Source organism: Bombyx mandarina, chromosome 18 (genome assembly GCF_030267445.1).
Source record: "Bombyx mandarina strain Sakado chromosome 18, ASM3026744v2".
Lineage (NCBI taxonomy): Eukaryota > Metazoa > Arthropoda > Insecta > Lepidoptera > Bombycidae > Bombyx > Bombyx mandarina.
The window spans coordinates 4,380,486-4,401,152 of record NC_143224.1 but is presented as its reverse complement, the minus strand read 5'-3'; the positions used below and the strand labels follow the sequence as shown (position 1 = coordinate 4,401,152).

Below are 20,667 nucleotides of genomic sequence, written 5' to 3'. Positions count from 1 at the left end.
CTCTTTAGAAACTGTTACAAACGTAAAGTGACCATGTCTTTTAAATATTTAATGACAAAACATTAATTTGAACGTCTTCGGAGTGAAGAGCGGAAAGGTCTTAGTGCGAGTTTTTTAACGTTCTCGATAGCGTAAAAGTTAGCTCATATTTGTATGGAATGGTTTGCCTACGTTTGCCGCTAGGTGCGCTGTTCCAACTGCATACAAAATTGACTTAACTTTTACGCTATCGAAAACGTTAAGAAACTCGCACTAAGCACACTGAATGCTTAGTGCGAGTTTTTTAACTTCTCGATCGCGTAAAAGTTAACTTTCTGAAACAGCTGTCCTTTGTTTGCCGCTAGGGGCGCTGTTTCAAACTCCATACACATTTGAGTTAATTTTACGCGGTCGAGAAGTTAAAAAACTCGCACCAAGCCCACTGCTGTGTGTGCGATTTCTTTGTAAATTTCTCCTTACGTCATGTGTATCTCAAGCGATATCTCAACTTTCATATACAAAATTTAAGCGGCAGTTTAGCATTAAGGACCTATTGTGAGAGGGAAAGCGTGGTACAATTTTTTTCCGGCGCGAAACACTCATGCGTTCTACTTTGGAGGGCAGAATATCTGTAATATAATACAATACTTCGACCTCAAATTTAAGTTTACAAGTCGTCGTGGCCTAAAAGATAAGACGTCCGGTGCATTCGTATATATAGCGACGCAACGGTGTTCGAATCCCGCAGGCAGGTACCAATTTTTCTAATGAAATACGTACTTAATAATTGCTCACGATTGACTTCCACGCTGAAGGAATAACATCGTGTAATAAAAATCAAACCCGAAAAATTATAATTTGCGTAATTACTGGTGGTAGGACCTCTTGTGAGTCCGCACGGATAGGTACCACCACAGATCATAGAAACACAGGGTACCACCATCCCGCCTATTTCTTAGAACTTATATCTCAAGGTGTGTGGCGCATTTACGTTGTAGATGTCTATGGGTTCCAGTAAGCACTTAACACCAGGTAGGCTGTGAGCTCGTCCACAAATCTAAACAATAAAAAATTTAAAAAAATGCTAAGAAATAATAACAACCTGCGTACGTTCTACAACGTCTTTTATTTCCCCTCTCTCCCTAAAAATCCTTGGCCCTCCGCACATCTTAAATCGTTTTGATAATAAAAAACGTGTTTACCTCTTTGAAATGGATTATAGGTACACAGTAACTTAACACAGAGTCACGTACAGTGCAAGAGGATGACGATTTAAAGAGCGTGAAACGCACACGCGAATGTGTTATTTATGTGTGTGCTCTGTAAAGTTATTTGACACTGACTCGGTATGATTAGGGCTGTCAAGCATCGAATATTTTTTTGTATTTTTTTTTAATTGTTTGTTTCGAGTGGACGAGCTGATGTATTTTTTTTATTGCTTAGTTGGGTGGTCGATTTGATGGCCCATAGACATCAATAGACCTTGCGACATGAGTTCTAAGGTTTCAATTTTTTGCAGTACAACGGCTGCTCTACCATTCAAACGGAAACGCATTACTGCTGAAATAGGCAGGGTGTTTCCAAAGCCGAATCTTGCCAAATTTAATTTCGTATAAAAATATATTTATAGTATGACCCTTACACGGCTTAATATCGCGTTTGTTTAATATTACATTTCGCAGTAATTCTTGTGGTTACTGTTTTCATGGTAAAATAAAGAAAAGTAGCATGGTAAAGTAAAATAGTCGTAAGGTTAAACAATTAGTCTATTTTAATCTTCTCTTTTCTTGTTTACTACATAACAGAATCAAAGCTGAAAACTATTGTTTAAAAAGAACAATTTCATTCTTCCTTATGGAAACTTTATCACAAAAAAATTACGATCGAAAACTCTAAAATGAAACACTAAAGATATCTGCTAATATATTTCTACAGTGAACCCTTCGAATTCACTTAAGTTTCTTATCCACCTTTACAAACCGGTTTACTTTATATGACATATTTCATGATAAATTAATAAATATTTATGTATTCTGAGGGTAAAAAAAAACGTTTTACATAATATTATTTATACAAAAGCCATAAACGAGTTCAACACTTTATGAATTATTGAGTCATCTATTGTTTATAGAATTATATTGTATTATTTACACGGTTCTCGTCGCTCTAGAACTACCGACGGTAATCAATCAGCTTTAGGCGTGCTCGTCGGGTAATAAAAAAAAATTAAGCTAAGCTAAGCATACTCGTGAAAACATCGCTTCTTAAGATAATTAATCTGGTAATCCGAAATCGACGGGATTCTAGAACTATGTATTAAAAGTGGCTTACGTTATCCACTTTTTTTTTATTGCCGTATAGGCGGACGAGCATACAGCCCACCTGATGGTGAGTGGTTACTGTGGCCCTTGGACGTCAGCAATGCCAGGGACAGAGCCGAGCCACTACCTACCGTTTCAGGCTCTCCATAAAACTAGCTGTGCTACTCCACATTATTGTATTTTCATCAAAGCTACATATAAAATCGACAAGAAAATTAGAAGAACACAATCAATTAGGTTACATGACATATGGATTTATCTATAACTTAAGTCACATAATCATCAAACAGGCAATGGCGGCTTGTACAGTTCTTTTAATGCGGTTTGAGAGTTCTTAGTGAGGCCATCATCGATTCAAACATAAAACTTTGAACGCACATCGGACTTGTTTGAGATGATTCCATCATCTCGTTTATACAATCGTACCGCCCGCCATCGGAGTAGAGTTCATCCATACTACCTGGAGTGGCTCCAGCGTACCCTCCAGCGTCTCCACCGTGGCGTCCATCCACAGTGCGTTTCCAGAGATCTTTTTTGCCACGTACCATCCGGCTTTGGAATGAACTCCCCTCCACGGTGTTTCCCGAGCGCTATGACATGTCTTTCTTCAAACGAGGCTTGTGGAGAGTACTTAACGGTAGGCAGCGGCTTGGCTCTGCCTTTGGCATTGCTGAAGTCCATGGGCGACGGTAAACACTCACAATTAGGTGGGCCTTATGCTCATCTGCCTAAAAGGGCAATAAAAAAAATATACTTAAGCGATTGTGACTACATCCAATTAAGTAGACCGTATACTCGTCAGTCTCTCTGCTTCTCTTACAATAATAATTAACGTCAAATATCCTCTCAAAATGGCGAATACCTACTTACATTTAAATATATTCAATACTTCCCTATTCGCTTGTACGCCTATTAATCAAGGGCCATCGTTTTTTTCTCGAAAGCAATTCTCGTACCTAAACCGGTTTTTTATTGTGTTTGAGCCCTGAAGCGGGACTGTATGTACGTACACTCACACCCACAGACACATGTGCCGCGCAACCGTCCGATTGACGTCAATCGTGGGTGGAGACGTGCACATAAAAATTAAAACTATTGCCGTATGAAGATCCTTTTATAGCAGACGATTTTATCAAATCGTATGTTTAAATTTTATTGACAAATGGCGACAAAGCAAACTTACTAACTTTAATTATGAATGTCGAAGGCTTTAGAGGAAGAGGTAGAACTAAGAAAAAATAGATGGATTATGTGAAAGACGATATGTTTAAGAAAGAAGTGAGCGAAGAAATGGTATATGATAGAGGAGTATGGAAAGAAAAAACATGGTGCGCCGACGCCAAGTGACTGGGAGATAGATGGCCAGGAGAATTATGATGATGGCGACAAAACAAACATTAGTATTAACTCTACAGAAAATCCTATTACATAGTGTGTTTTTTTTTATTGTTTATTATTTACCTTTGCGAATAAACTTACGGCTTGAACAGAGCCGTTAACAGTGCCACCAATGCCAACAGTTTTACAATATTCGTAGCAGAAATAAGAAATAAGAGGCACGATGATGCTATCAATATATGTGAGCTCAGAGCACTTAGCACCGGCTATTGTGAATTGTGAAAGACCACAGACGTTGATTAAGTTAAAAATACACTTTAAAGTTACAAAAGCCGCATTACAGTATACCATTTTTTTTTCCTTTGTGATCTGTCATAGCCAAAACAACATACGTAAGACAAAACCATGTTTTCTTGACTAGTAGAGGAATTACAACATCTTTTTTTTCTTTTCTTTACTGAATGTTTGTCACCATAGAAAACGAACGTTATTTAGGCTGTAGCAAAATCGTTCCAGCATCGTATCGGGTTATATAAAGGTAAATCGTTTAGTCGGTATGTACGGAATACGAGACAGCCATAAGAAGCCATTGTTTCCCCATGCTCATCAACGAATAATGACACAACGCGGTCGTATAATAAATATGACGTTTTAAAAGCGAACGTGCTGGAGTTTACGTCCTTTTTCAAAGGAACTGAAAAATTAAAGTCAGGGCTTTGCTGTCCTCATTACCATTCAAATAGAAATTTAATTGTTTTAAAGTGTATACACATTCACATGGGTAAGACGTAAGGAGCTGTGAGAAGACGCAAAATTCCATGGTTTCTAACCTAACCTAACCCCAGATGTGACAACTTTAACTTTACGCAATCTCACGAAAAACGCGAAACCTTACGAATTCTCAATTACGCAGATGGCGACTAGCTACCATCACTAATCAGCCTTAGCAATATAGAGCGAATTGAAAAATGGACATTATATACCTGTATGCAGCGTGGGTAGTTCGTATTTCATCCCAGAGCTAAAGGTAACAGTTCTGCACATTTTTCTCCTGATTATTAACAAGATTCGTATTTCCAGAGCTAAAGGAAACAGTTCCGCACATTTATCTCCTGTTTATTTCTCTTTGTTTCATTTAGAACATTTTTACAAGCCCTAGAATTATGAATAAACAAAATTGTATGCAGTGAGTATTTTAGAGTAATATTTTTATTACTGGTGGTAAGACTTGTTGTGATTCCGCACAACCAGAAACATGGCAGAAATGGGTGGGGTAGGTACCACCGCCCCACCTATTTCTGCCATGAAGCAGTAATGCGTTTTGGTTTGAAGGGTAGGGCAGCCGTTGTAACTATACTGAGACCTTAGAACTTATATCTCAAGGTGGGTGAAAAAATATATCATTCAAACTACTTTTATGATATAATCTTAGGTTTAAAATTGTCTTTATATTAATTCCGAATTTCAGTTTTTAATATTGTTTTACAGTTTTCGTGGTCACCGGACGACCATCCTGAATGGCAATAGAAACACGAGATTAAATCGTGGAAGTGGTTTTAATCTTGTCTAAGAAGAAAATATTAATATGTAATGCAATAGATAAAATCTTAAGGTGTTACTAATTATATTATGATACAGTGAAAATATATTCAAAATATGTCTTAACTATCCGGCTGTTCATTCTTAGATTCGTGCGTTTGAGCATCACGCCAAAACTACAGAATCAATTTTAATACAATATAAAGTATTCTCGTGGTTAAGTTATAAAAAAACCAGCATGAGGATATCTTGAGATAATGACTATGGAATCAATTTAAATAAACACCTGTTTCAAATACATTAATTCTATTAATTCTAAATCGTACTGTTACGCGCTGGGGTTCGGGATAAATAAATGTACCACCAAAGTACAACTAAACACTGTATTCAATACTTAGAACACTTAAAACACTTCACTAACACTTTAAAATTCTCAATTCACTTCTTCCGCTTCGCTTCGAACTCGACTGCGTGCCATCTATGCAATACTTTTATAGCCGATACCAAATCCCTAGAACTATCGAGAATATTCCACAAATCTTGAGTATTGTGTTTCCACTATCTGACAATAGATGACGTTGTACTTCTCGAGCGTTTTAGGTGCTACTAGATCCTTCGATATTCGTTCGACTATTCGCCGATAGATGGCGTTACTCTTACTGGCGTAACAGTACTCTTATTGTGTTACATTGGTAAGAGTCAGAAAAATGAATTCGGATTCAAACGGCATACGGAGTACTTACTGGGAGTCGAATATTTTCAATTTGTTTTGGGTTAATTTAATGTGTCACGTTATTAACATGTTAACGATATATTTAAAAAAAACCCCAACTTTTATTATATTTTATACGTGCATTTCGGTGAACAATTTTATCATTCCACATCCGGTCGATGTAACAAACAATACATTTGTTGCGTGGCCCTGATATAATGTCAATTTTGATATCGTATTATTTAACGGTTTCTTACCACAATTTTAAATTTAACTCTTTACGATTACTTTAATTTTACTGAGCACGAAAAGCAATGCATTTTGAAAATATCCAGAAAAAAAATTCGGCTAATTATTATCGGAGTAATTGTCGAGTTCTAGTGGTAACATCCAAAAATGAAATAGAAAGAGATAGACGGATTTGTCTGCTCCTAACATTCTACCCGCAGTCTTCAGTTTACCACATGATTTACAACAGCGCCGAAATAAAACCTGGAACTCAATGAAATCTATTTGATTTAGATTTGCTAAATTTACGAATACCATTCTTGCCATCCATCTTATCACATTTAAAAAAACATTATATTAAAAAAATCTATTTATTGTCATATTAAAAAGACATCTAATATGTTTGAAAATACTCAATATAAAATTCTTTTTAATTTTTGTTTAAAATAACGTAACATCTCATATTTATGGGTATCAATCAGTAACAATAGTTCGTACATTTCGCTACTTCTCTCACATGCCTACTGTTTTTTTTCATGAGCCCACAAACATCCACTGCTGGACTTAGCCCTTCTTCAATGTTCGTAATAACCGTTCCTATACAGCCTGCATCCAACGGATTCCCTTAAAATTTCGCAAGTCACCGGTCCATCTTGTAGGCCTACTCACTGTGAGCTTTAAGGTACGCGGCTGCCGCTCGAGAAAAAAAAACATATTCGTAAAAGTTGGTAACGCTACTGATATATCTGCTGTTTGCTATTCGAGCGCTACCCCATCGCCAGATAATCATCAGGTACCATAAAGGAAGGAGACACCAAATTTTGTGATCCCGCACGCGCCTAAGCTAATCTAAAAAAGACTGGGTCCAGTTTTATTCATTCGAAAACTCAACCGACTCCCAAATCATTTGAAAGCATCAATAGCGGTTATTGGCCTAAATCACCTACGCGCATGGTCTCTCAACGTTTGGGGTCACGTTACCGAAACACTCAATTTCTATGACGTCAATTGTGTCCGTGAAATAACACCGCTCTATGACATGTTTTGTAATAGACACCGTATCTTGAACGAGATTTTTCTTTTACCGCCTTTTTATTATCTCGCTTTCTTGTACGTTTTTATGAATGGGACGATTTAAAAATGTACTAAAATTAGTATAACCTCACCGTATTATCTTGCACTGTCGTCCGATTTTGAGCTGTTCCAAATTTTTAGCACATTGAAAAGTCAGTTTAAATTAAGTATTATCCGTTCCGAGCAGGTTTGGACACGGCTATCACCATTGTGTGCAACAAAGGTTAATGTTTTTAAAAGGCTGCCACAGCGAGCTGTCGTATGAACACACACTAGATTTTACACCCAAATTATTTATTGCACATATTGAACAGATATGTTCACAGCTCACCTGATTTTGAGAGGTTTCGCCATTTATCCTGAAGCGTGAGATGGAAACCCCAAAGTACATTATATTTGAAAATTTTGCATAATAATATGATGTGCGGATAATTTAGTTATTTGAAAAAAAGTGTGAGTCGTGGCCTCCTATGAAGGGGGTTTTGGTCATCTTTTTTTTAATTGTTTAGATGTGTGGACGAGCTCACTCACAGCTCACCTGGTGTTAAGTGTTTACTGGAGCCCATAGATATCTACAGCGTAAATGCGCCACCCACCTTGAGACATAAGTTCTAAGGTCTCAAGTATAGTTACAACGGCTGTCCCGCCCTTCAAACTGAAACGCATTACTGCTTCACGGCAGAAATAGACGGGAAATAGATAGGACTCACAAGAGGTCCTACCACCAGTAAAGAAGTATAAAAGCCTGCGATTCTCTCGTGTTCATGTTTGTGCGTAAACCGTCTCGATTTTATCTGATAAAAAGTGGAAAAAAAAAAGGAATTACATACTTTCTTTTGACTAGATGCCAAGAACTATATAACGACCAAAGAGAATAATTTTTACTTACATTCCAAGATCACGCAAGGTTTTTGTATCCGTTAAAACGACCACGAGTAGGTACACGTTTATCGCACTTGCTGCTCTTATTGTTCAACGTATAGAACAATGGTTGTGTCAGTACGTATTAAGTCTTAAGTAATTGGCTTGGATTATAGCCACTTTTCGAACTATACGACAGAGGTTTCTGTACAAAAAAAACAGTACTTGTTAAATTTCCATTTGTAGAAATACGTAAATAGGCATCGATAAATAGGCATTGTTAGACTCAAGATTCAAACGCGGGGCAAATTTAATTCACGCAAACTAATCGCCCTGTTTCAATCCCGGAGAATGTCTCAAAAATATGATATTTTATGTCATACGAAAACACTTTTAACCACTGCCAGGTCCCTGGTTTTTTTAAATCCTCTGCGTTTCCAAATGTCTTGTATGGAATTGAATAAGTTAGGATGCGTTTTCCAATCGTGTTTTTTTTTAAATAGTCCCTGAAATTCTTGCTGTGCGTGAGCATTGATGAGCCTCACTCGATCCCTCCAATATTATATTCAGTTCTCGTGATTCGTGCTTAAAACCACTGCTCGACACAATTTTCAAATATTCTTCTTCTTGTCCTTATCTCACTATATGTGGTCGGCGTAGCATGTCCAAATTTTTCCATTCAGACCTAACATTTCGCACTCACACCCTCCCTAATCTTGCATATCCACTTATATACAGTCCATCAAGTCTTTTCAGGCCGCCATATTCACATGTCAACTATAAAACCAAATACGGCCACAACAGTGAAGAAAAGCATCCTAAACATAAGTATCTGTTAGTTTTTATCCTGGGAAAACAAAACGTATTAAAATTGCTTTCATAGCATCGACAACCGAAATACATCACTCAAGTACATATGTATATCATTAACAAAGTTAATGTTGCGAACTTATTAACAACGGAACTGTAGTGTACGATGAGAGAGACATATCACAGCATTCATGGTCCGGTAGTCATAACAAAGCCAGGTCAATGGAACGCCGACACAGATGACAGAATATGCAAAACGCTTTAAAATTCATTCGTGTTCCTGTCTTTGTGTTGGGACTATTTGAAGGTCTCAGCTCACCGGACGACGCGACGCGGCTGACGCCCACTGAATCGCGCCCTAATTGTAGATATGATGTATTATGTGTAATATATAAAATATAAGACAGTATAATGTAATACTTTATTGTATGACACATATATATACACACACAAACACACAAACATGCACGCACACACACACACACACACACGTACGTACTATATTCTTAAAGATCCCTCTTCCTGGTTATCTTACTTTACCAGGTGACCTAGCACTGAACCACTGACTTTTATAAAACAGGATTTCCTAGCATAAAAAAGTCATTTATACTAATATACTAGTGTTATAAATTCTTGTATGTGTTTGTATTTTAAGAGGCTTGAATAAATATTATTATTATTATAATTTCGTGCCCTAATAAAGCACTAAAACAGCAGGTTCTTTATCCTAGTGAACGACAAATTAATTCGGTTACCGTGTCCCTGACCGTATAGCCGAGGGTCGTGACTTATTTTTCAATATCGTGCAGTATAATGAACATATGTTTGTCCTTTATTCCGTTGTTTAATATTTATAAATATGTGTGTATGTATTTAAATGTATATGTAGTATGGTCAGTCTCTGGTTTACATAATACATGGAATCCTAGTTTAGGGCCAATTGACTGCGTTTAGCTTGTCCCAGGTTAAGGTTACTTATTATATAATTTTATTAATTAGAAACAGGTAATGATCCAATTTGAATTTGAAATGAAATAACAGCGAAATGTTCCATAGGTAGGATAAAAATTTGATAAAAAAAAATTAATGTCAAGAAAAATTTCATAAAGTTATAGAATTTTGGAGTGGGTATCTCACCAATTATTATTGTAATATTAACATTTTCTTTTTATTTGTTCCAACGTTTCGAATACAGTTACAGTTTCGACAGTTACAGTTTCACTTTCAATTCAATAACAGTTATTATGGTGACCTATGACTAAGGTATTTTTATCGACATATGTTTATACTATCGTGACAATATCCTCATGATCATAGACATCATGTAGCTGCTATCTATCAAGTTGCTATCTAGCACTAATCTAAGGCCTCTCCCAAGGTTTGCCATAATAACCGGTTCCGCGCAGCCGTCGTCCAGCGGATTCCTGTGACCTTTAGCAGATCGTTGTGGACCAAATCGTGGGAGGTCTACCCACGCTGCGTGTTCCGGTGTACGATTACCACTTTAGAGCTTTTCCGTTCCAGCTGCCATCTGTTCTTCTAGCTATGTTCCCTACCGACTGTCCCTTCCATCTTGCAATGCTATGAACTATGTCCGTTAATGGGTTCTTCTGCGATTCTCCTCATTTCTAACTCAATTTCGCGGGCAGATTAACTCCGAGCATAGCCCTCTAGTCATTCGTGAATACGAGCGTAGTGTGTAGTGTATTTCATTAGAAAAAATAAATAAAAAACCGGCCTAGAGGATTTTGAACATCAGCATAGTCACATCGCTCGATACGGGTACACCGGACGTCAAGTATAATTTAGACCAGCCTTTCTCAAAGTGGGCGATAACGCTCCCTTGTGGGCGCTGCAGGCCTAAAGGGGGGCGGTAAGAGACCCAGAAAAAGAAGCTTTGTGTAGAGGCTTTGATGGCGATTTGTAATTTCATCTAGGAGGACTCTTAGACACCAACTGAGCTCTCACTATACCGGTTTTTCGGTAGGTGAAAAAATGGGGGCGCTACAAAATAAATTATTCTCAAAGTGGGCAGTAGATGAAATAAGTTTGGGAGCCCCTGATTTAGACCATACAGACTTCAGACTATTAACGTCATTACAACCGCAAAAGTATCACGTCACACTTCACCGAGGAAAACCGTAACCGAGTTAAACCAGATACCTACACAATTACCAATTATACAATAGAATGTAAACGAATTTAGAGCTGCTCCAGTTACCAATAAACAGCGTACAAATTGGACACGTATTTGACGGATGCGGGCATCCGTTTTGCATACAAAACATACATGAACCGTATCAGGAAGTCAGCGGATAGGATGTGAGATGTCAACAAAGTTAAAGCATTCAATGTATCGAGCGAAACGAGTGAATGACCGGCGCTATGTGAAAATGTACCTCATGAATTTTGGACAAGCAATGTCGAAGCAATGAAAATACTTGTTCAAAGGCTTGGTTTTATTTTTATGAAACATGACGTCCTCTCTTAGCGACGGTAGATTACTGAATTAATGAAACGCCCATTTTAGGAAGTCTAATATACGAAAACAAATAATGTTTATCTCGCATTAGCCATCTTTAATATGTTTCGAATAATTTACGTTTTCCCCTTTTTTTAGGGTATGGTGTTATTTCTCGAAATAAATACAAGGATTTAGCGAATCGAAGCGAAAATCGATTCAAATAGGTAGTGACAAAAAGAGATATTTTCCATAACCGGGTTCTACTCAAAACTTATATTGGAATTTGAACCAATGGAATTTGAACAAGAATGAGCATGTATTTCAAATTATCTTACGCAATAAACGTCCTAACTTGATATCAATGAAAAAACATTCGCATCGACATCTGAAACAGCATCTTCTCATGTTGAAATTACTAGACTTAACACAGATTTAAAACACTATTGTATAATTTTTTTCGAGGACATAAACGAGGGTCGTTATCAAATAAAATATTACAATGTATCCTGTTGTTGACAAACAATGTATCGTTAACTACAAATCCAGTTAGTATCACGCGTGGAGCACTTGCCATTTGAAATTGTAATTTGCGATTTATTATACATACGTACCTACATATTATTATGTACACACGGGACATGCTCTAGCAAAAATATCGGTTCCCTTCAATCCGATAAAAGTTATAAATTTTTTAATCGATTGAGAGTAGTGTGATATATTAATACATTTTCTGATTGGAATAGGTGAAAGCTTAGCTTAGCAAGCGTGATTATGGGATTATTAACTTATTAGTATTATTATTATATTACTACTTTTATTATTTTTTATCATCAAAAACGACATAATTACACTCCGTTGTTACACATTACCGCCGTCAAGATTTGTGGAATCCACGAAATATATCAACGGTGTTAAACTTTACTGCAATAATTGATTCGCGGGCCTTCACATTTCATAAACATGTCTCAAGTTTATCTTTATCGTACTGTACATACATCTATATACGAATATCTTTCCTAGGCGTGCTTTTTTCTAACAGGTAAAAAATGCACATTTGACCGTGACACAGATTTACCACTAGAAAAACATACGCGTTCAGTACAACTCATGTTTCTATGAATTAATCACCTACAGAGTTCTGAGAAACGGACGTAATAAAATGAATGAATAGTTTACTGACCTTTTTTGGCATTGTAGGCGATTCGAACTCCTCATCTTCGCGACTAGACAGAGTCGAACACGACGAGCACGCGGAGTCCGCCGACAGAGACCTGGACCTCAACCAGTTCACTTCTTCTTCTGTAGCACCCACTGCAACTCCATCCGAGTAGTCGCTGACAACGACACTGGGCGTCCTGACCGTACGCCCTCTTGTCTCACAGCCTTCGCTGTCTCTCCTGCCCAGCTCTACCACATGCGCCTCTACGAGAGTCCTCTCCCGTCTCGGCGACATGGCCTCCGGTGGAGGGGTAATATCGCGTGGATGCGAGTGCCTCCTAAGCCTAGTCTCGAGCTCAACGGCGGAATCGTCGCTTAGGTCTCGACTGCGTCTTCTGACGGCAGCTCTGTCGTCGTCGTCCGATGAGGAGATGTCGTCGGACGGTGAGGGCGCGCGAGGGGGCCGCAAGTACTGCATCGGAGCGGGTTCGAAGCGACGCAAGAGCTCGGAGACACGTGGTTGCGCGTGTCGTTGGAAGCGGGTTGTCGGCGGCGCGCGCGCCACCGCACTGCCGCTCGGCCTCCGCGCTGTGGGCGACTGCGGCTCGCGAGCAACATCCGGCGTCATGCCGGCGCCCAGCTTCAAATAAAACAAGCTGTGGCTTAATGCCTTTTCACGTAACACTCTACGGAAGTCCTCCGTTGGGGGGTTTTCCAGGCGCGGCATCGTTATCTGGAAAACAACAGAAAGACCGTTATAAAATTCAAATCAGTGCCTATGTAAACATAAAAATAATAATCTAATATTTATATTTCATCCCATATCATGTCATCTCATTTCATTTCATTTCATCCAAGTTGATCTCAAATTAATCATCTTCATTTTATTTGGTAGGCAGCGGCTTGGCTCTGCCCCTGGCATTGCTGACGTCCATGAGCGACGGTAACCACTTACCATCAGAAGGACCGTATGCTCGTCGGCCTACAAGGGCAATAAAAAAAAACACTATTCAATTTTAAAATTAATAATATAAATTAAAATAAGATATGACTAAAGGTCTTAATTACCAGGACGTAAAATACCCTTTAAAAAAAATTATAATAGGCCTAGCGATCATAGTTTATAAACCAAACAGTACACACCTCCGTAAAATATAAGCGGCTTCCAAATAAAAGGCTCTTGATAATTTTGTCACTATTTGCACATTTCAGCTCTTATCTGCAACATATAAATAAATGACTTAACATGGTCGTAATTTACATGAGGAATTTGTTCGAAATATAATACTAGATATTATATAAATTACAGTAAATACGAAACATCATCTCAACACAGCGGAATAAATTTTTAAACGTTCTCACTTCGTCTTACTGGTACAGTCTAGGAATTCGGAGAAAAAAAAACAATGGCCTGATCGTAGTTAATATATTTAAAAAAGTGCAAATTAAATTCGGGAAAGTCCAAAAATACTAATGCCACCAGAAAACAACATTTGTTTGCACAGAAATGTTCTTACGTAGAATGATTAACGTAAATTTCATTAATCATTTCATAACTTTTATTTACTTAATCGCATTATATTCACTGTATTTTTTTATTATTATTATTATGCTTAGATGGGTGGACGAGCTCACAGCCCACCTGGTGTTAGTGCCCCAATCGATAGATAAAAGACCTAAACTTTTGTATAAAATAAACTTAAAACAAACAAAAGGAATCCGTCCTACGGGGGACACATCAAAGGAAAAACAAAATTGTTATTTTTATTTAACTCCGAGCATTTTCATATTTATCTACCTTTTAAACCTTCTCTGGACGTCCACAAGTAATTCAAGACCAAAATTAGCCAAATCGGTCCAGTCGTTCTCGAGTTTTAGCGAGACTAACGAACAGCAATTCATTTTTATAAATATAGATATATATATAGATGAATTATGGTTGGCCCAGAGGGCTTTCCAGTTTCACCAGTACAGATGAGCGAGCACGGGCTCAGCCAAGAGGGGTGGTCGCTAACAGCTGCCCGAGCGCCCCCAAAGGAGACCTAACAACTCAAGAGCAACTGCTTCGTGAATGAATCTACTACCGGATCGGGATTGCGACCCGTTGAGAAGATCTATCAAGAAACTCAGCGGGCTGATGCATGGATTGGATGGTTGCACACAAGCTCACAAACCAACCGATGTTAAATACTACTAGTGTAAAATTACTACTACATACTGCTACTACTGCACTTACTAGTATCGTATAACGGCACTCTCGACTTATATAAACATGATTAACTGATCGTATCACTCGACACCGATTAAACTACTATTGAACCCGTAACTAACAGTTGATCGACTAAAGAAATACTAGAGTAGCACCGGCTAACGGCACTATAACAGGTTTACGATTACTTCTAACAACCGACACAGAAAAAAATAATTACACGCGCTGAGAAAACAGACTTTTGCTGAATAAACTTGAACATGATTGCGAGCAGTACGATTTACTTTTTAGCGCATTTAAACTTTTCTGGCATTAAATAATCGATTCGAATTCGGTCGCAACCTACGAATAAATAATTATTTATAAACAATTTATATACAAATTTATAAATAATTATTTATTCGTAGGTCGCAACTCAATATGATTAACATACGCGAGGGAACATAACAATTAAAGGTAACGAAGTTTATTTGTATTTTATATATTTTTTTGTCCTTTTTATAAGGTCTCGGCTATATTCTGATTTTAAAATCAAATGGAATTTTGAAAATTCTTTCGATTGGGCATTATGTATTATCTACTGTCGAGGATTACTTGTGTTTAACTGGTGTAGCCTGCACTGCTTCCGCACTGTATGCTGTATAAGATAAAACAAAAATCAGATATCGCGTTTCCAATATCCCCTACCACCGAGCTTAAGGAAACGCTAATAATCAAAGAATTAATCAGAGTTTTACAATGCGGCGGACTATAAAAACAAATGAATAAATAAATAGTATCTTATAGCAGTAACTTTCCAATTTATAGAAACCTAAGTATTAAAAAAAACCGTAAAAAATTCATAGCCTTTTTAAATAACTAGTGGTCGCCCGGTAGTCGAAATTCGACTATAATTAATTTAAATTATAAGTTTGAACATTAATAAGGAACTATTGTCAAAGACTATCTTAGCCTTCTATAATAGCAAATTTCGCCGAGGTTACACTATAGATAAATAATATTGAAGACCAACAATATCTATATATTCTGAATTTGACCTGACAGACTTTAACAATAAACAAAAGAGTATAATTACATGGTAGTATACGTAATATATTTTTATTGATTTAATGTATTTTTATGTATAATTTAAAAAAAAATTAGCATTAATATTTTTCCTATCCTATTCACTCCTTCTCTATATTCTCCATAAGTGTGAGAAATTTCATACTCCTCCGTCCACGCAATTTTCGTAAAATGGGGTACAAAGTTTTTTTTCTTCACGTATTAAATATAAAGATTATGTGGTCTTTATTTTTTGAATTCTATCCCGTTTCGTACGTGCAAAAATTTTTACGACGTCACAAACTATATAACATTAAATTAGCATGTACCACATAACACATTATTGTGTTCTTAAATTTACCTACGATTCCTATTGATCTATGACTACTACGGGTACGTGTGGGGAATCTCTTATCGTGCGCACACTCGAGTTAGTTGTAAAATACATGGACGTGCGAAAATAATTTCCAGTTTTTTTTTTGGATCTTCATAAACCGATTAGAAAAATCATGTTTAAAAAAAATCCTTGATAAATTTACTTTAGTTTAGTAAGTTAGTATTATTTCGGGCTTTATTAGAGTTTCATGAAAAAAACCTATCTTGCTTTATAAACAAATATAATATGTAGGTAATATCTATAACAATTTCTACAATATACATTGTAAATTGATTTTTGAATCATGTCGTATATAAATCTTCTTTAGATTTGAAGTAATATTTGCTTTCTGGCACAATGATTGTGATGATAATAGTATGATACCTAACGATTGTCAAATGATTTATTTTGAGCAGAATCCTGGGAAAATTGGATATGTTACTTACTTTTTTGACGCAATATAGCTGTTTGGTTTCCCCAATAAATAGATGTTAATAAACTATAATATAACAGTAATATGTAATAAACATAATTACTATCAATGTACAGAGCGTGTTCAAATTGAATTAATTGAGACTGCTTGGCTTAATCTTAGCATCAAAATCGATTAAATCAGATTATAATGGAATTTGTTGCAAGCCAACTCCCATACTCGTATTAAGCGATGCGACTAGCTTAACTCCCGCAGACAGATAGCATTTTTTTTACTAAATTACTTAACTAGCACGACATACTAAATAAACCCACCCAGCCTATATCGATGACAAAGTAGTCATGTCAGTAAGTCACTACCTACGATTAAAACTTACAATTAGACCTGCCTCAAGGTCTGTGGCGATATACACATTGTGAGGTCTATGGGCTTCGGCAACCCCTCCACACCAGGTAAGCTGTGAACTTGTTTACGCGCAATAAAAACATAAAAGCTAAATAATTTAAAGTCATCAAAATTAAACATTCTTCCTGTTCTCCTTGAAGATCGCAAAGAACACGGAATTTCATTTGCCAGTTGTGAAAGTTTGCATACTGATCATCAATTACTCGTGACGTTCGAGGTATGATGGGTCACATGTGCCACGACCTCCGTTGTTTATTTATTGTTATTATTTTAAACCATTCATAATTATTCCTGGTTATTAGGATTGCATTCATGGTTCGAAGAAAATGAATTAATTGATATAAGATTTTATAAGATTTAATTGTTTCGCTGCGCCCAAGATTATGTTTTTACTTCAGCTGACTACCAGAACCTATAGACATCACAACGGAAAATGTCGTCTTTCACATTTTAATATGAGGTTACTTAATTGAGGTTAATATGAGGTTGCTTATAATACATATAGCGTATCACAAGATACGGTAGACTAGTAAATACGAAATTATATAAAGATTATTATATACTTATCGAAATACAGGATTTTATCCTCTTTTTATTGCTTGTGTGTTAGGTAAAGCGGCTACCGGAGACCTCAACAATGTAAATGGCGCAACCCACGTTTAAACATGAGTTCTAAGTCTCAGTTCTATAGCACTTATAATGGCTGCCCAGATCTTTCAAATGAATGTAAGTGATCTTTGACACTGATGTTCTTAGAAACATTTTTTATAATAGCTCATACAAAAACATCACATTTTGTGAAGAATTAAGCAGTATTGCATTGTGGGTATTATTAATATTGACAATCAGGAGATTGGGCCTCGACGTGGCGCTCAGTAAATCCGAGGCCATGTGGTTCCACAGGCCCCGGAGAGTGCCACCTGTCGATGCCCATATCGTGGTTGGAGGCGTCCGTATCGGGGTCGGGGTGCAGTTGAAGTACCTCGGCCTCATTCTGGACAGTCGTTGGACCTTCCGTGCTCACTTTCAGAATCTGGTCCCTCGTTTGTTGGGGGTGGCCGGCGCGTTAAGCCGGCTCCTTCCCAATGTCGGAGGGCCTGACCAGGTGACGCGCCGTCTCTATACAGGGGTGGTGCGATCAATGGCCCTATACGGGGCGCCCGTGTGGGGCCAGTCCCTGGCCGTGGGGGTAGCGAAGCTGCTGCAACGGCCGCAACGCACCATCGCGGTCAGGGTCATCCGTGGTTATCGCACCATCTCTTTCGAGGCGGCGTGTGTACTGGCTGGGACGCCGCCTTGGGTCCTGGAGGCGGAGGCGCTCGCTGCTGACTATCAGTGGCGGGCTGACCTTCGTATCCGGGGCGTGGCACGTCCCAGCCCCAGTGTGGTCAGAGCGCGGAGGGCCCAATCTCGGCGGTCCGTGCTGGAGGCATGGTCCAGACGGCTGGCCGATCCTTCGGCTGGTCGTAGGACCGTCGAGGCGATTCGCCCGGTTCTTGTGAATTGGGTGAATCGTGACAGAGGACGCCTCACTTTCCGGCTCACGCAGGTGCTCACTGGGCATGGTTGCTTCGGTAAGTTCCTCCACCGGATCGGAGCCGAGCCGACGGCAGAGTGCCACCATTGTGGTTGCGACTTGGACACGGCGCAGCACACGCTCGTCGCCTGCCCCGCATGGGAGGGGTGGCGCCGTGTCCTCGTCGCAAAAATAGGAAACGACTTGTCGTTGCCGAGTGTTGTGGCATCGATGCTCGGCGACGACGAGTCGTGGAAGGCGATGCTCGACTTCTGCGAGTGAGAGACACGCAAGCCCGCCGCCGTCGAGCGGGGGCCAGGGAGGCGGATGTCGCCCAAGCCCTGGCCCTCTAAGTGTTTCGGGTCCCCTTCATATGTCGGTCTGGGGACAGGCGAAGGGGGCCTAAGAAGACGACGTGCAAGCTGCTCTGCACGCGTTTTACGCAAGAGCATCCGGGTGATGGAAGGCCGGCTATCCTCGACCCACGCTGGTTCTGACCCAGCGGGGTATTCCGTAGGATAGACCATTCTAACCGGCGCCATCTAGGCGGGCTCCGGATAGCCTGCCGACCGAGAGGGCTGGTGGTCGTGGCGCCGACGACCGCCGGTCCGGCGTCCCGAGGGGGAGGGTGATGGGAGAGATGTGCTCCGCACTAAACGCTTCACTTTCCCCCCTTTGCCTTTTCATAGGTTCTGTCTCATGCGAGGTTCGGACGCGGGTTGTTGAGCGACAGGAGGTTTTAGTCAGCTCGACTCCGACATGCCCCGCCTTCCAACACCAGGGGAGGGCGGAAGTCCGGCGATTTCATCCTGACCAAAAAAAAAAAAAAAAAATTATATTGACAACGCACTATCTTTAAATGACTATAGAATTGTGAATTGACAAATAATTCTCGGACTTTATTACTCTATGCATTTATTATAATAATTGCTGTAAACGCATTTGAATGACACGCATCAATAACGTCATTGAATTTTCATAAATCACGAAAGAACGATTTGTAGTCAATTACCGCATCCAAAATTTAGTTTCACACTTCAATAGTTTCGTGTCCTCAATCCGTATGACGTCAAACGCAGCCTTGTCGCTTTGTAAGGGCAATACAACGCCAAAATAGCTTAATTTAAACTGTTCTATTGCTCGGTTCCACAAAAAAAATATTTGTTCAATGACTACAATTGATTTTAATGCCTACACAGTCTATTGATCGTTTACCAAACAACAAAAAAAAACTAGTACTTAATTGAATTGATATTGGAAATTACCAACCTCTTGAAGTAGAATTAAAAGCATAGGCGATGTCATTTTTGAAAATAGAATGTTTTATGATTCACGTGATATTGAAAAATGATAGAGAGTTCTTATTTAATTATTATCGAATGGCCTAGATTCTGGTCCTTTAGCCAAACTTCCAGTTCGGTTTGTTAAAAAGGTGTGTTGGTCTGTTTTATTTTTAAATCTATATTTGTATTAATTGTATTAGAGATCATTGCCGATTTTGCTATTGGGTTAAACAGCATAATCTTTGAAGGTCTTCAACAAACAAACTCTTCTGTTGCAAAATTTGAGTAAGATTAGCTTTACGTCCGCAGCATTGCCAGCGTCAACTACACTTCATTATATCTCGTCAAAGGAGACTCACGCTGTGCAGTGGAATGAAAAGTGGTATATTCTTCGCAAGAATTTTAGCTCGATGACTTTTGGCGGGAACGCAAACAGCGAAGTCATGTCAATTGGTTTATTTTGTTAATTTAATGTTCCTTCTAAATGTATTTTAACGGTAGTTTTTTTAACTGTTTAGTATCTGTGAAAGTGGACAAATATGGGAAAATGAAACAAAGCCGCTAGAGGTGGCTTCTCCGGTTCTTCCATTGAGTCTACAGATAAATTATCAATAGATCATTTTACTGAGACTTTCATCTCATATCATCTCGATTCCTTTAAATTGACCTCATACTTCATCTCATTACGCTTCAAATCATTTTTCATATTCTAACAGTATATAAAAGAAGAAATTATAAGACTTGGCTTAAACGACTCGTTGCCAGGACATAAATTATTTAAAAAAAAACAAGCTCGGTTCAGTAGTTTGCACTTGAAAACATAATAGACAAATGCTTTCGCATTTTTAATATCTGTACCGATAAAAAAATACAACGCTATAAAAAAAGTACAAACGTTAATAAAACCATTTTGAATT

At 38.4% G+C, this 20,667-nt stretch overlaps 1 protein-coding gene across 1 annotated transcript in view; it reads right to left on the bottom strand.

Moving 5' to 3' along the window:
- Window positions 1-20,667, bottom strand: part of IP3K2 (Inositol 1,4,5-triphosphate kinase 2) — a 183,983-nt gene that overhangs the window by 126,956 nt on the left and 36,360 nt on the right. Inside the window, exons 2-3 of the mRNA XM_089734744.1 lie at window positions 13,628-13,703; window positions 12,507-13,217 (exon numbers count right to left, since the gene is read on the bottom strand). Of these exons, the coding sequence (XP_089590870.1) occupies window positions 12,507-13,211 (705 nt within the window). The 5' untranslated portion in view covers window positions 13,212-13,217; window positions 13,628-13,703. The remainder of the gene's footprint in view (window positions 1-12,506; window positions 13,218-13,627; window positions 13,704-20,667) is intronic.